The sequence below is a fragment of the Nannospalax galili genome, unplaced genomic scaffold (genome assembly GCF_000622305.1).
Source record: "Nannospalax galili isolate Female #2095 unplaced genomic scaffold, S.galili_v1.0 scaffold24, whole genome shotgun sequence".
In the NCBI taxonomy this organism is placed as follows: Eukaryota; Metazoa; Chordata; class Mammalia; order Rodentia; family Spalacidae; genus Nannospalax; species Nannospalax galili.
Genome location: NW_008352654.1, coordinates 3,237,494 through 3,250,357, shown reverse-complemented (window position 1 = coordinate 3,250,357; position 12,864 = coordinate 3,237,494). Strand labels below are relative to the sequence as shown.

At 42.2% G+C, this 12,864-nt stretch overlaps 1 protein-coding gene across 1 annotated transcript in view; it reads right to left on the bottom strand.

The window, feature by feature from the left end:
• Positions 1-6: 6 nt before the first annotated feature.
• Dpf3 (double PHD fingers 3) overlaps positions 7-12,864 on the bottom strand; it is a 297,152-nt gene continuing 284,294 nt past the window's right edge. Inside the window, exons 10-11 of the mRNA XM_008849803.2 lie at positions 2,670-2,751; positions 7-2,166 (exon numbers count right to left, since the gene is read on the bottom strand). Coding sequence (XP_008848025.1) covers positions 2,096-2,166; positions 2,670-2,751 — 153 coding nt within the window. The 3' untranslated portion in view covers positions 7-2,095. The remainder of the gene's footprint in view (positions 2,167-2,669; positions 2,752-12,864) is intronic.

The following is a 12,864-nucleotide window of genomic DNA, read 5'->3' as shown; positions in this document are numbered from 1 at the left end:
TCTCTCTCTCTCTCTCTCTCTCTCTCTCTCTCTCTCCTCTCTCTCTCCAAAGGGAATCTGTCAAATCCCAGAGCCACATTTTGGGTTTCAGAATTGTTTTTTCCACTTTTAAGTCAGTGTAGCATTCTGGAACATTTGGGATTTTTCTTTTTCTTTCCTCCAAAATTAATTTAAAATAACTCCCCAAACCAATAATCAGCCTTTAAGATCATCCTGCTTTGAGTTTTGTGGGAAGAGAAAGAGCCAGCAGAGTCACGAGAGGAGATGGCCCCTCCCTGGGCCTTCAGAATCCACATGGGCTCAGCAACCAGCAGGAGGAAGAAGAGAGCGTATGGGGAAGACAGGAATCCCATCTGAACAGGGGCCTTTTAAATGAGATCATTATGTATGCATATAACGCTCTCTGAGGCACAAGGTCTGCAGGAGAGTGATCCCCATTCTCTTGCCACAGGTCACTCTGCAAAGGAGTGGAGGGGGGACCCACACAGCTTGGCTCCACGTGCCAAGAGCAATTAGCCATGGGAGAGGAGGGCTCCTGTGGAGAGGCTGAGGCAGAACTGCTGCCAGGCAGAGTGGCCCAACTAGTCAGGGTCTCCAGGGGCTTCTTCAGGAGCTAAAGTCTAAAAATAACCCAGGCCTTTGTTGCAAGCTGCTGGACCATAGAGATGGAGCTGATTTCAGGGAAGTTGAGCATGCGTGAGGGTCCTGCTCACAGAGACCTGCCCTTTGGGCAATGATTTTTCCAGAAATGTGTCAGTTATTATGCTGTTACTGTGACTCAAAGACAGTCCAACCCACTCCAGCCCACGGGGCTCTCTTCCAACAGACAGAGTTCTTGGAATCTAGGCCTCCTTAACTCTTTCTTCTGGAAACTTCCTCTTTTAAAACAAGAGTCCAGCTCATATGGGGGAACTTAGGAGACAAGAAAGCCAGGGGTTCCAAATCCTTGCCACCTGGTCACAAATGATCACTTTACCCTAATCATCAGGTTAAGTAACTCATCTCTCCTCCGTCCTAAAATTTCCAGTCACATCTCAGTAGACAATGACAAATATACACTGCGTGGAAGGAAGATATTGCTTGGGAACAGGAATTCATAGTGTCATACCAATACTGAAGGGTTTCTCAAAGCTATAGTCTCTTGAATCCAACACTGGACCATTGAATGGGCAGTCTTTGCTCACCCAGCTGGTGCCCGAGTCTCACCAGGGGAAACTGAGCCAGGCCTAGACACTCAGCTTACTTGGAAGGCAGAGTCGTCAGCATTTTTCTGTGTCCATAGACTGTGGCTTGTCTTACCTCAAGGATGCCTTATCTCTAAAGGTCAAGGAACCAAAGTCTCTCCTAATGGACAACAAATACTCACTAGCGGGGCCTTCTTAATGTCTCCTCCCATCTCTCATGCCCTCCACCTCACTCCCCCGCAACCCGACCCCCCACCACCAAGAGGTAATGCAATGGATCAAGACCATCCTGGCTGTGGTTTCCACTGCTGAAGTTCTAGACAGCAAGTCCTTCTACTTCACAGAGACCAAGGAAACCAGGGGATTTTGAGGGTCCATCTTCAAGATGGCCTCCAAACAGAGAAATTTCCAATGTGGCTTATAATGAACAACTTCTCTACAATATTTTGTTCCTCCTGTGAGAGTTTAAGATAAGGATCCTAAGCTAGGGATGAGGATGACTGTGTGAAGATTTCTTGGAACACAATAGATAAAAAAAGAAAACACCAAACTACACACGAGTGATTGATGAGTGGTCATAAGATGGCTTCCACTAAAATGGGAAGCCAAGAGAGAGTTGCGGTGTGAGGGTGAGCGTGAGTAGGGTTCCGCAGGGCTGGGGCTGGGCTGTTCTTCAAAAGTGCAAGATCCTTCTGGCAGAAATAAGGAAGTGTTGGCAGAAGTAACACATGTGGGGTAGGAGCTAAGTAGAGACCTCGCCCTCTTGGTTCCACATGTCCATGCCCTTCTGTGATTATTCATTTTCCTTAGAGTTGGTCTGTGTAGCTATGCGAGAGGAGACCTCCATCTGGTTTGAACTGGGCTCCAGTTTAGCCTCTCCAGTGGCATGTCATATTACATGACTGGGGCCTCTAGGCCTGGCAGCCAAAGGCTGAGGCTTTCTCTTTGAGCAGTTCCCAGCATAAATGGCAGCTCCAGCTTCCTGCAAGAGACAAGACACATTAGTAGCAGCCCCTCTTCCACCTCTAGAGCCCCAGCCCAACAGTCCTAATTTCTAGTAACTCCTATTTTCCTTCGGCTTTCAGAGATCAAGGCTCAGTCCTAAGGACATGTGGAGTCCATGGCTCAGGGGAAAGTAAATACTTAGAGACTGTCAGCTGAACTGTTGTAAAGAACACTGTCCCCTAGTCACACCTCTGGGCCAGCATTAGAGGGTCTGGACTAGTTCCCTTAGAAGCATAGACCTCCTTGTTTTCTTAACCACACATCCGAGAAACAGCTCCTCAGCCCTCAAGTTGAAGTCGCAGCTGGTTGCACTGTGCCTCGGTTTTCTCATGTGTGGTTTCTTACGCCTACCTCATAGGGTTGTGATGATTAAATGACACAAGACATTAAAAGCCCTTAGCACAAGGTGTGCACCACAGTAAGGGCTCAGTAAGAAGTAGGTGTAGCTGTTGCTGTTACTGTTGACCTCATCATCATTACCTTCTGGGGGCTCAGCCACTGGGGGATTTAAACAGTACATGTGATAGCCACGGTCACAGTCATCACAGAAGAGTAGCTGGTCCTGAAAGAATGCAGAACAGGTAGAGAGGCAAAGAGAAAGATGTAATTACTTGGGGACAATATTTACCACCCCCCACTTATTCCTCTAGTCTTATTTATACAGAGCAACCTCTCCTGATGGACCCCACTTTCCAGGCCCATTTGGGGTCCTCACTGTCCCTTGAACATGGCTTATACTTTATACCTGAAATTCTCCAAGGCTTTGCTCAACTCATATCTCCTTTAAGAAGTCTTCCTTGGGATGGAGACTGGCTCAGGTTAAGAGCACTGATTGCTCTTGGCAGAAGACCTGGGTTTGATTCCCAGCACCCACATGACTGCAAACAACTTTCCATAACTCCAGTTCTGGGGAATCCGATGCCCTTTTCTGATAATCCACGGGTATCGCACAACATGGGTACACTTACATACATGCAGGCAATACACTCATATACACAAAATAAAAGTAAAAATAAAAAAAAGAAGTCTTACTTGACTACCTCATACCCATACCCAATCTTACAGGAATGCCTTGTCCATACGAACTCCCATAGTCAGTAAATTATGGATTTCTCTGTCCCTATGATGATGGCCTAATATGTGGAAAGTATATTAAGCATTTGAGGAAAGTATTCGTAGAATTTCTCTAGACTCTACTTTTCCTTCTGTGCAAAGTGTAACAGCTGGACTTGGTGGTAACATCCATGGCATCTCAGAATTTCTTCTGATTTCATGATATGAATGTCAAGAAAGCCTTCCTCCCAGCATGGGGGCTGGAGCCCAGGGGATATCAAGGTATTGGTTGGTTCTAGAAATGGAAGACAGGAGGCTACCACAGCCACTCATGTGAGTGATAATGACAGGCTGAAGCAAGGCTGTGGAAGTGGGAAGACAGTCACCGATAGGTATAGTGAATGAGAAGGCAGGCTGTCTTCTGGGCTGTGGAAGAGTTAGTAAGCCAAGTAGTCCACCATCCACCGAGACATGGGCAGGAGAGTGACTGTGAGACAGGGGACAACCCCAGCTGAAGTATAGACTCATTCCACAGATCTGCGGGTTGCTAGGTAGGGATGACCTGGAGGTTGGAGATAAAGACATCGGTCTGGGCCCAAAATATGGGCTTGGAAGTCACAGGTGATTAGATGACAAACAAAGGTCAATCCCAGGGTGTATGACAGCAGATGTCTTTGAACTGGTACTCCATGAACCCCTTGAAATGATATGCACAATTTTGTATACAGGTAGAATCTTTTTTTCTGCGAAGAGTGGCTCCATGGCTTTCATTGAATTTTCTGGAAGACCAAGGACCCCCCAAAGAAAGCCAAGAACACATACTTTGAGAATATCAACTTTAAGGGACAGGCAAGAGCAAAGAGACTAAGAAGCAGTCAGGGAAGGGGATGAAAACCAGCGAACCAAAGCTGACTCCCCAAAGGTGCATCATTCCATCAGAGCTGAAGTAATAAGATAGGGACAAAAATGGTGGGGGAGGGCTTATCAGAAGTGGACCATGGTGAGAAGACTCTAATGTCCCATCATCACTTGTGACTCATCCCCTGACTCCTGCTAAGGCTCTGTCCCATCAACAACAAAACTCTGTGCTAACTCTATCGGTAAAGCCAAAGTGCACAATCAACCCAAATGCCTGCCAACAAGGGATCATCAGAATAAAACGAAGGAAGAACCATGGAACCATAAGCAGGAATGAAGAATGTGGCTGTCAATTAATATGGAATAATTTCTAAGCTATTCAAAGAAAAAAGGAATTGAGTGGAAAAAACATGCCCTTCTCTTTTACTTATGAATTCATATGTATAACACACACACTTACATTTAAACAAAGTATAAAGAGAAACCTTACACTTTTTGAAGCAGCCACACGTAAGTTGAGTAAGAGAGTTAACACAGGACTAGGCAAGAATGGAAGCTGGATTTTCTTGAATATGTCATTTCTTTCTAGATTTGTTTCTAGAACTATTATGCAAAATTAAAATTATAATATATCCCAAAAAGACAAACATTGTAAGTGAATATAATTATGTGTTCAGGTAGTGACACAACCACACACAAAAACTATTTCAGGTAACATTAAAACAAAAGCTCTGACTATGCTTCCTTAGGACATATTTTCTGTTTGCTTACAATTTTGATTTTGTTTTGATCCAGGGTCTCACTATGTAGCCCAGGCTGGCTCTACCTCCAGAGTGCCCAGCTGGTAGAATATATCTTAATGACAAATATAAATGCAAATATGCATTTTTTTCATCAATTATATTGTGGGTGATAATATTGGAATTGGTTGTCTGAGACCAAATGATGTATACCAAATGAGTGATTTTGATTGAGAAGCAAAATTTCACATGCCTAAGGAATATACTGGTATAAAAATCAATAAGTTAAAGTAAAAACTTTGTAGTTAGTTCTGGATATGAGTTACAAGTATTTATATAAATTCATGGTGTGTTTTATCTTTTAAATAAATAAAATATGTTCTAGTTCTGCCACTAAAAATATTCTGAAACAATGACAAAAGCACTGAAAATTAGGCCCTTTAGACCAGTAGTCTTTGGAGAGATAGTTGATTTCAGGTCTGGCATGTGAAGTGTGCAGCTACCTTTCTGTGTCAGAAAGAAGGCTACCCAAGGCTCTTAGACCATGTGGAAGGATTTGGGCTCCAGTCTGAATATTCCCACAGGCCAAAGATAAGAGAACTTTAATCCATTGAAACAGATAAAATATACTTAAATCCTTCAGTTTGTAAAGATAGTATTTTTTAAAATATTTTATTATTTTTATTTTATGTGTATGAGTATATTGCCTGCATGTATGTGAGTGCACCTGTGTCGTGCAATGCTGCGGAGGTCAGAAGAGGGTGTTGGATTCCCCTGGAACTAGAGTTAAGGACGGCTCATAGCTGCCATGTGGGTGCTGGGAATCGAACCCAGGTCCTCAGCAAGTCAGTGCTCTTAACCACTAAGCCATCTCTCTGGCCCTGTAAAGATAGTATTTTTAAGACAGTCTCTTTGGAAGATGTCATGGAAATAGGACATTTTTATTTTATTTTATTATGTTGAAACCATTTTATACTTAGAGAAAAGTTGCAGAAATGATACAGACTTTCTGTAGTCCCTGATCCAGCTTACCCTAATATTAACATCTTACATTGCCATAGCAGAATCCTGGAGCTGGAAATTACCATCGGTATAATTAGCTAGTCTACCGAAAAGACTCATTTTCTCAGTTGTCTTTCCTTTCCCCCTTTTCCAGGATTCCTAATCTAGGCTCCTATACAGCATTTACTTCCTTTTGTCTGTTTGTTGAGGTTTTTGTCGTTGTTGTTGTTACTTTTATTTATTTATGGGGGATGCATAACAGAGCACACATGTGCAAGTCAGAGGACAACTTTCAGGAGTCACTTCTCTTTTTTAATATTTTATTTGTTTTTTTCTCGGGGGGGATAGGGTCTCCCGGTAGCCCCAGCTGACCTAGAACTCATTATGTAGACCAGGCTGGCCTCGATCTCACAGAGATCTGCCTGCTTCTGTCTCCCTAGTGGTGGGATTAAAGGCATGCACTACCACAACCGGCTTATTTGTTTTTATTTTATGTGAATGAGTGTATTGCCCGCACGTATGTAAGTGCACCTGTGTTGTGCAGTGCCCATGAAGGTCAGAAGATGGTGTCAGATTCCCTGGAACTGGAGTTACTGACAGTGCTAGGAACCCACATGGGTGCTAGGAATTGAATCCACGTCCTCTGCAAGAGCAACCAGTGCTCTTAACCGATGAGCCAGCTCTCCAGCCCCAGGAATCAGTTCTCTTATCCCACCATGTGTGATAGAACTCCAGTCTTCAGGCTTGGCAGCAAGTACCTTTACCTCTGAGGTTTCTTGCTGGCCTTGTTTATTTGTTTTTTGAGACAAGGTTTCATGTAGCCCAGGCTGGCCTCAAACTCTCTATGTAGCCAAGGACAACCTTGAACTCCTGACGCCCACCTCCCAGGTACTAAGATCACAGGTGTGTGAGACACCACAACTGGTTTGTATGGTAGTAGGGATCAAACACAGAGCTCTGTGCATACTAGGCAAGCACTTTACCAGCTGAGGTACACTCCAGCTCTACTTGTGTTTTCTTCTGTCCTTCAATCTGACAGTTCCACAGTTTGTGTTTCGTGGCCTTGATTTTTTTTTTAATTAAGGTTTTGTTCTTTGACAATTTCTTACATATATGACCCCCAACCTCTCTCATTCCTCTCCCACCCTTGCCAACTCTCTTTCTTCCTCACAAATCTCTTTCCATATTTATGGCTTTTGTTTTGTGATCCTCAGTGTTTAACTGGGGCCATCTGTGTGACCCTGAGTTTGGAATGTACCATCAGAGTCTAGATACTATACTTCTCCACTCCCAGAATCTTTTAGTTGCCAATAGTTCGGCAGTAAGTAAGTAGTAGGACCCCACAAGCCCCTTCCCCATCCAGAGCTGACTGTTAGGAAGGTCTGGCTTATATAGGCACAGCTGCTATGGATACATGATTACCATGGCTGTGTTGTGCTTAGAAGACAGCACTTCACAGCCCTTCTCCCTCCCTATCTTCAGTTCTCACATTCTTTCCACCCCTCTTCCGCAATGTTCCCTGAGCCTCAAGGGAGTGATAAAATGTCTTTTTTGAGGACTGAGCCCTCAACTATCGTTTATCCTCAGCATCTCGTACAGCCCTGGATCTCTATAGTCACCTCTGTTCACTACAAGGAGAGAGGTCTCTCTGATTAAGGCTGAGAGCAGCCTTTGTCTATGGGTGTAAATACAGAGCTTCAGAAAGTAGTTTGATGTTGTTACAGCCTTGACACTTTTGAAGAGTGCAGGGTGGGGATTTTATATACTCGATTTTGGCTGGATTTTTTTTTATCATAAGAAGACTGAGGGATGCACACATCTTTGGCAAGAATACCACTAAAGTCACACCGTGCCCCTCTCAGTATGTCATATCAGGAAGTGTCACTGAACCGGTATGCCTGATTACATTAATATTTTCTGTCATCAGGTAGTTGAGGTAGTAGCTGTCAGTTTTTCAACAGTGAAGTTACTGTTTTTCCCTTTGTAACATGTTACTGAGGAAGTGTTTTGAGATCATGCAAATAACCTGTTTCACAGACTTTCACTCACTATTCTTTGTATCAATGAATGAATGGTTCTTGCTTACCACAACTTAACTGTGAACTTTCCCATTAATGATTTCCTCTTCCTTCTACATTCATTCATTGGAATTCTGTTCTAAGGAAGAACTTACCATCTCCCTTATTCCTTCCTTCCTTCCTTTCTCCATTCATCCAACTTTATAATGTAATAATGGGTTTTGTTTTGTCCTTTAGGTTACAAGCCAATAACATCATTATTTATCCGATGTCTCAATTTTTTCTAGGTTTGGCCATTAAGTGTTCCTTCAGGTTGGCTCCTGTGTCCTCTAGACACGCCTATCACTTTTTGAACACAGCCTTACTTTTTGGCACTACAAGATGCTCCAGGCACATCCTGAGTATTTGGTGCCCCAGCCCTGGCACCAGCCATTTCTCTGAGGATCTCTGGTTCCTTTCACTAGGGAATACTGTTTAGAATCAATCTCTGGGTGTGAGTATCCTCATTGCTTTTCTAGGTCCTCACTATGGTTTGAATATGGATAATGTTCCCCAAAAGTCTATGAAAGTTTGGTACCCAGGATAGTGGTATTGAGAGGTGCAACTTAGGAGCAGGTTGTTTCAGTCATTGCAGGTACACCTTGAAATGTGGGATCCTGATAGTCATATCCTCTCCTCCCCTCCCCTCTCCTTCCCTCCCCTCTCTGCCTCTCCTTCCTGGTTTGTGATATAAGCAGTTTATTCTTATATGCATTCCCTGTAAGAACCTCACCAGAGGCCCAAAGCAATTGGGTCACCTCATCTTCAACTGGGACCTCCAGAACCATGAGATAAATAAATTAATTCTCTTTATAAGTTAATTATACTCGGGCATTTTGCTGTAATAATGTAAAACCAACTAATAGAGTCTTTCTTATAAACAGATCTAGAAAATAAATGTGTGCATAGGTACATATGCATATATCCATATTTAATTCTGTATCATCCATATATATACATATAGTTAATATATTAAAAATTATGAGTTATGAGTTATCTTAAAATTATGAGTTTATCTTAATGCCCCCTAGTCTAATCCAGTGCCACAGGGTTCAGGTCACCCTTCTTCCCTTTTATGATTATTCTTGCTCTGGCATAGACTATAACTCTAAATACAATATGCTTTCAATAGAAATATGACTCTCAATCACAATATCCAGCTATTAGTTTAGATATAATATACATAAAGTAGGTTCAGAATGACTAATTCATTTACTCATGAAAATAAATTTACTAACTACAGTACAATACTTGTGATACAGTTATTTCTGGTTTTAGTCTTATAGTACACAGTCAAAATACTAGTTTCCAAATACATTTAAGTGGGTCTTTCTTCTCCCGACTCCTCAGTATCACTGTGTTATTTATTTGTATTGCAGGTAGGTTCACTGCTTACTGTTTGGATTTCATTTTAGGTTTTCTAGCCTCCTGGTTAGTTTTAAATATTTATCTGTTTGAGAGGTCTGTGGAACTTTATCTTGATCCTAAATGTCCAGGCTCCCCAAAATGAGTACTCCCAAAGTCACGTTGGTCCTCCCTTATCCCCATTCATTCCTACATCACCATTTTTCTCCACTGCATTTCCAAGCACCCCTGAAGATACCCACCCTCGTGCCTTCTTATTTATTCTCCCCGCATTTCCTTTCACATAAGTGCATAGATACATGTGTCTTTGCTTACATATCCTTTTTCTTACAATAAAAGCTTCAAGCTACCGATAAATATTACATTTTACTTCAACTTTTTTTACTTATCATGGAAATCATTCCGTACCAACCCACAGACCTTCTTATTCTTTGCACATCTCCCTAGTGTCTCTCTGTACAGCTGAACTATCGTCTAGTCAACCATGCTAGTCTTGTAAACCTGTTTGTTAATTGGGAAGCCTACCTGAAGTATAACTGGGCAATGGTGGTTTTAATAACATAAAAGTTACTGACTAAAAATTGCTTTTTTTTTGGTCTTTTGAGACAGGGTTTCCCTGTAGCCCAAGCTGGTCTGGAACTCACTATGTAGACCAAGCTGGCCTTCATCTCACAGAGATCCTCCTGCCCCTGCTTCCCAAGTACTAAAAGCATGTGCCATCACACCCAGAAATTTCTGATATTTTTAACCATCTCACATACATGTATTTCTGTAGTGAGAAGGGCATGTCCTTTAGGGTAGACTCCCACAAGTAGATTGCTGAGTCAAAAGATAAGTATGTAGTAGTTGGCTAGGTATTACCAAAACTCCCTCCTGAAGGGTTATAACTTTTGCATCCCCTCCATACTAGATGAAGGAACCAATTTTCCACTGCATCATGTATTGTCATACTTTAAAAATATTGCCCATCAGGGTTGGAGAGATGGTTCAGCGGTTAAAAGCACTGGCTGCTCTTGCAGAGGACCCAGGTTCAAATCCTGCATTCACATAGTAGCTAACAGTCATCTGTAACTCCAGTTCCAGGGTCTCCAACACACTCTTCTGACCGCCACAGGCATTGCATGACATGGGTGCACTTACATACAAGTGGGCAATATACTCATACACATAAAATAAATAAACAAATAAATAAATAATATTTTTTTAATTGCCCATCAGTGAGTTCCAGGACAGATGGGGCTACAGGGAGACCCTGCTTCAAAAGGACCAAAAAAAAAAAAAAATTGCCCATCAGTGGATCTCTATGAGTTCAAGGCCAGCCTTGTCTACATAGTGAATTCCAGGCCATCTGGAGCTACAGGGAGACCCTGTCTCAAACAGACAAAAATAAATAAATAAATAAATAAATAAATAAATAAAATTTAAAAATTGTCCATCAGACAGATGAGAAATGGGATCTTGGTTTTGTTTTCATTTGAGTCTCTTTAATCATGAGCGCATTTGAACATCCATTTCATGTGCCTAATGCTCTTTCTCATCTTTTGTGAAACATCTTTCTTTTGTTTTCTTCATCTTTCAAGCTCCTGGTTCCCTGTCCCTCACTCTTCAGAGTTCTCTATGTTCTAGGCTATTGGCCCTTCACCTGCATATGTTATAGAAACGTTCTCCCACTTGGTCAGTCGACCTTTGACTTTATGTTTTTGACTACATAAAATTTTATAGAGTTCAATTTTTCAATATTTTTTAAGCTTTTACAATTTTATTAGAATTTTAAAAGAAAAATCCTCAAGCGGGGGCAGGCAAGCTGGCCATCTTGGCAGCTGCCTTGAGGAGGAGAATGGAGAGGAGAAGGAAAGAGAGCCATGAAGCCATGCAGGTTTACAGCCTGCCTGGGGGTCAGACATGTGGCTGAATGGCAGCCACATGGCTGGGAGAAGGAAGCTTTAGAGAAAGTAAAGAAATCCAAGATGCTGGGGGCAGCCCAAAGAAAGAAAACATGTTTAGAAAAGGGATATGGAGAAGAAAAGGTTACGCTTCTCAGAAGAACTCAGAGAAGTGGGAAAATTCACTGACTACATGACTATAGCTGGTCCGGAAGTTCTCTGCTAGATTCCAGGCAGGAAAAGTCTACTATCTCATTAGCACACCAGGTATTCCGCCCATCTATTTAGCATAACTTAAGGTGAGCCTGCCTTCTTAGGGGTGGTCCTATGACCAGAAGATTGACCAGTTACAGTATTACAATCCCCACTGGCTCTGGAACATTAGCCAAATCTTTGACTTGTTTTGATTCTGAGGCTCATATTGGGTCCTCAGAACCGTAATTTTGATGACATTTGGATGCCTCTTGATCGGATTTTTCAATATTTTATTCCATCACTTCTGGATTTTGAGTCAGTTGGAAAACCTTTCCCTAGGCTTAAATTAAGGGGGAATTCACTAATGTTTTCTTCTAGCACTGATCTGGTTTTACTTTTTACATTTAGATTTCTAGTCTATTTGGAGACTGTTCTTACGTCTGGTGTGAGATATGAATCTAATTTTGTCTTTTCCCAAATGGTTCTCCCATTGTCCCAGCACCATTCATTAAAAAGTCTATCTTTGACACAGTAATTTTAGATGCAACCTTTATCCTATACCATAGTTCCCTATGTAGGTGGATCTATTTTGGGGCTTTCTATTCTATTCTAACCAGTCTATTTGTCTACTCCTACATCATTACCACACTGTTCAACTCTAGAGGCTTCCTGTAAGTTTTAATGTCTGCTAGTTCCTGTTTCCAACACAGTTTATCAGTATTTCATTGGCTCTTTTTTTTTTCTGAGAGAGGGGGTGTCATGTATCCCAGTCTAGCCTCAAACTCACTATATAGCCAAGAATGATCTTGAACTTCTGATCCTCCTGCCTCTACCTCCCAAGCACTAGGATCACTGGCATGTACCACCATGCCTGGTTTATAAGGTGCTGAGACTTGAACCCAGGGTTTTGGGCATGCTAGGCAAGCACTCTATTAACTCGATACCCCAGTACCTCCTTTGCTATCCTTACAAGTTTCTTCCTCCACAAGAATATAAGTATCAACTTGCCTAACTCCACAAAAGATACTCATTGATATTTTTATTGGGCCTGATATGCATTTGCAAATTAACTTAGGCAGAACTGGCATCTATGTAATATTGAGCTATTCAAGATCATAGGACATCAGTCCACCTGTTCTTTGTGTTTTCAAAAGTTTTTGAATTTTTTTTCTTTATATGGGTTTTGCACATTTGCTGTTAAGTATTGTTCTAGTTTGTTTTCAATTGTTGTAACAAAACACTGTAATCAATACCAGCTTGGGGAGGAAAGGGTTTACTAGGCTTACATCTCCCAGGTCACAGTTCATCAGGGAGCCCAAAGTAGGAACTCAGGGCAGGAACCTGGAGGCAGGAGCTGGAGCACAGGCCATGGAAGAATAGCCTGCTTACAGAACAAACAGGGAGGGGTGGCACCACCCATATTGGGCTGGGCCCTCCTACATCACTCAAAAATCAAGAAAATACCTCACAGACATGGCCACAGGCCAGTCCAATGGAGGCAATTCCCCAATTGAGGCGCTCT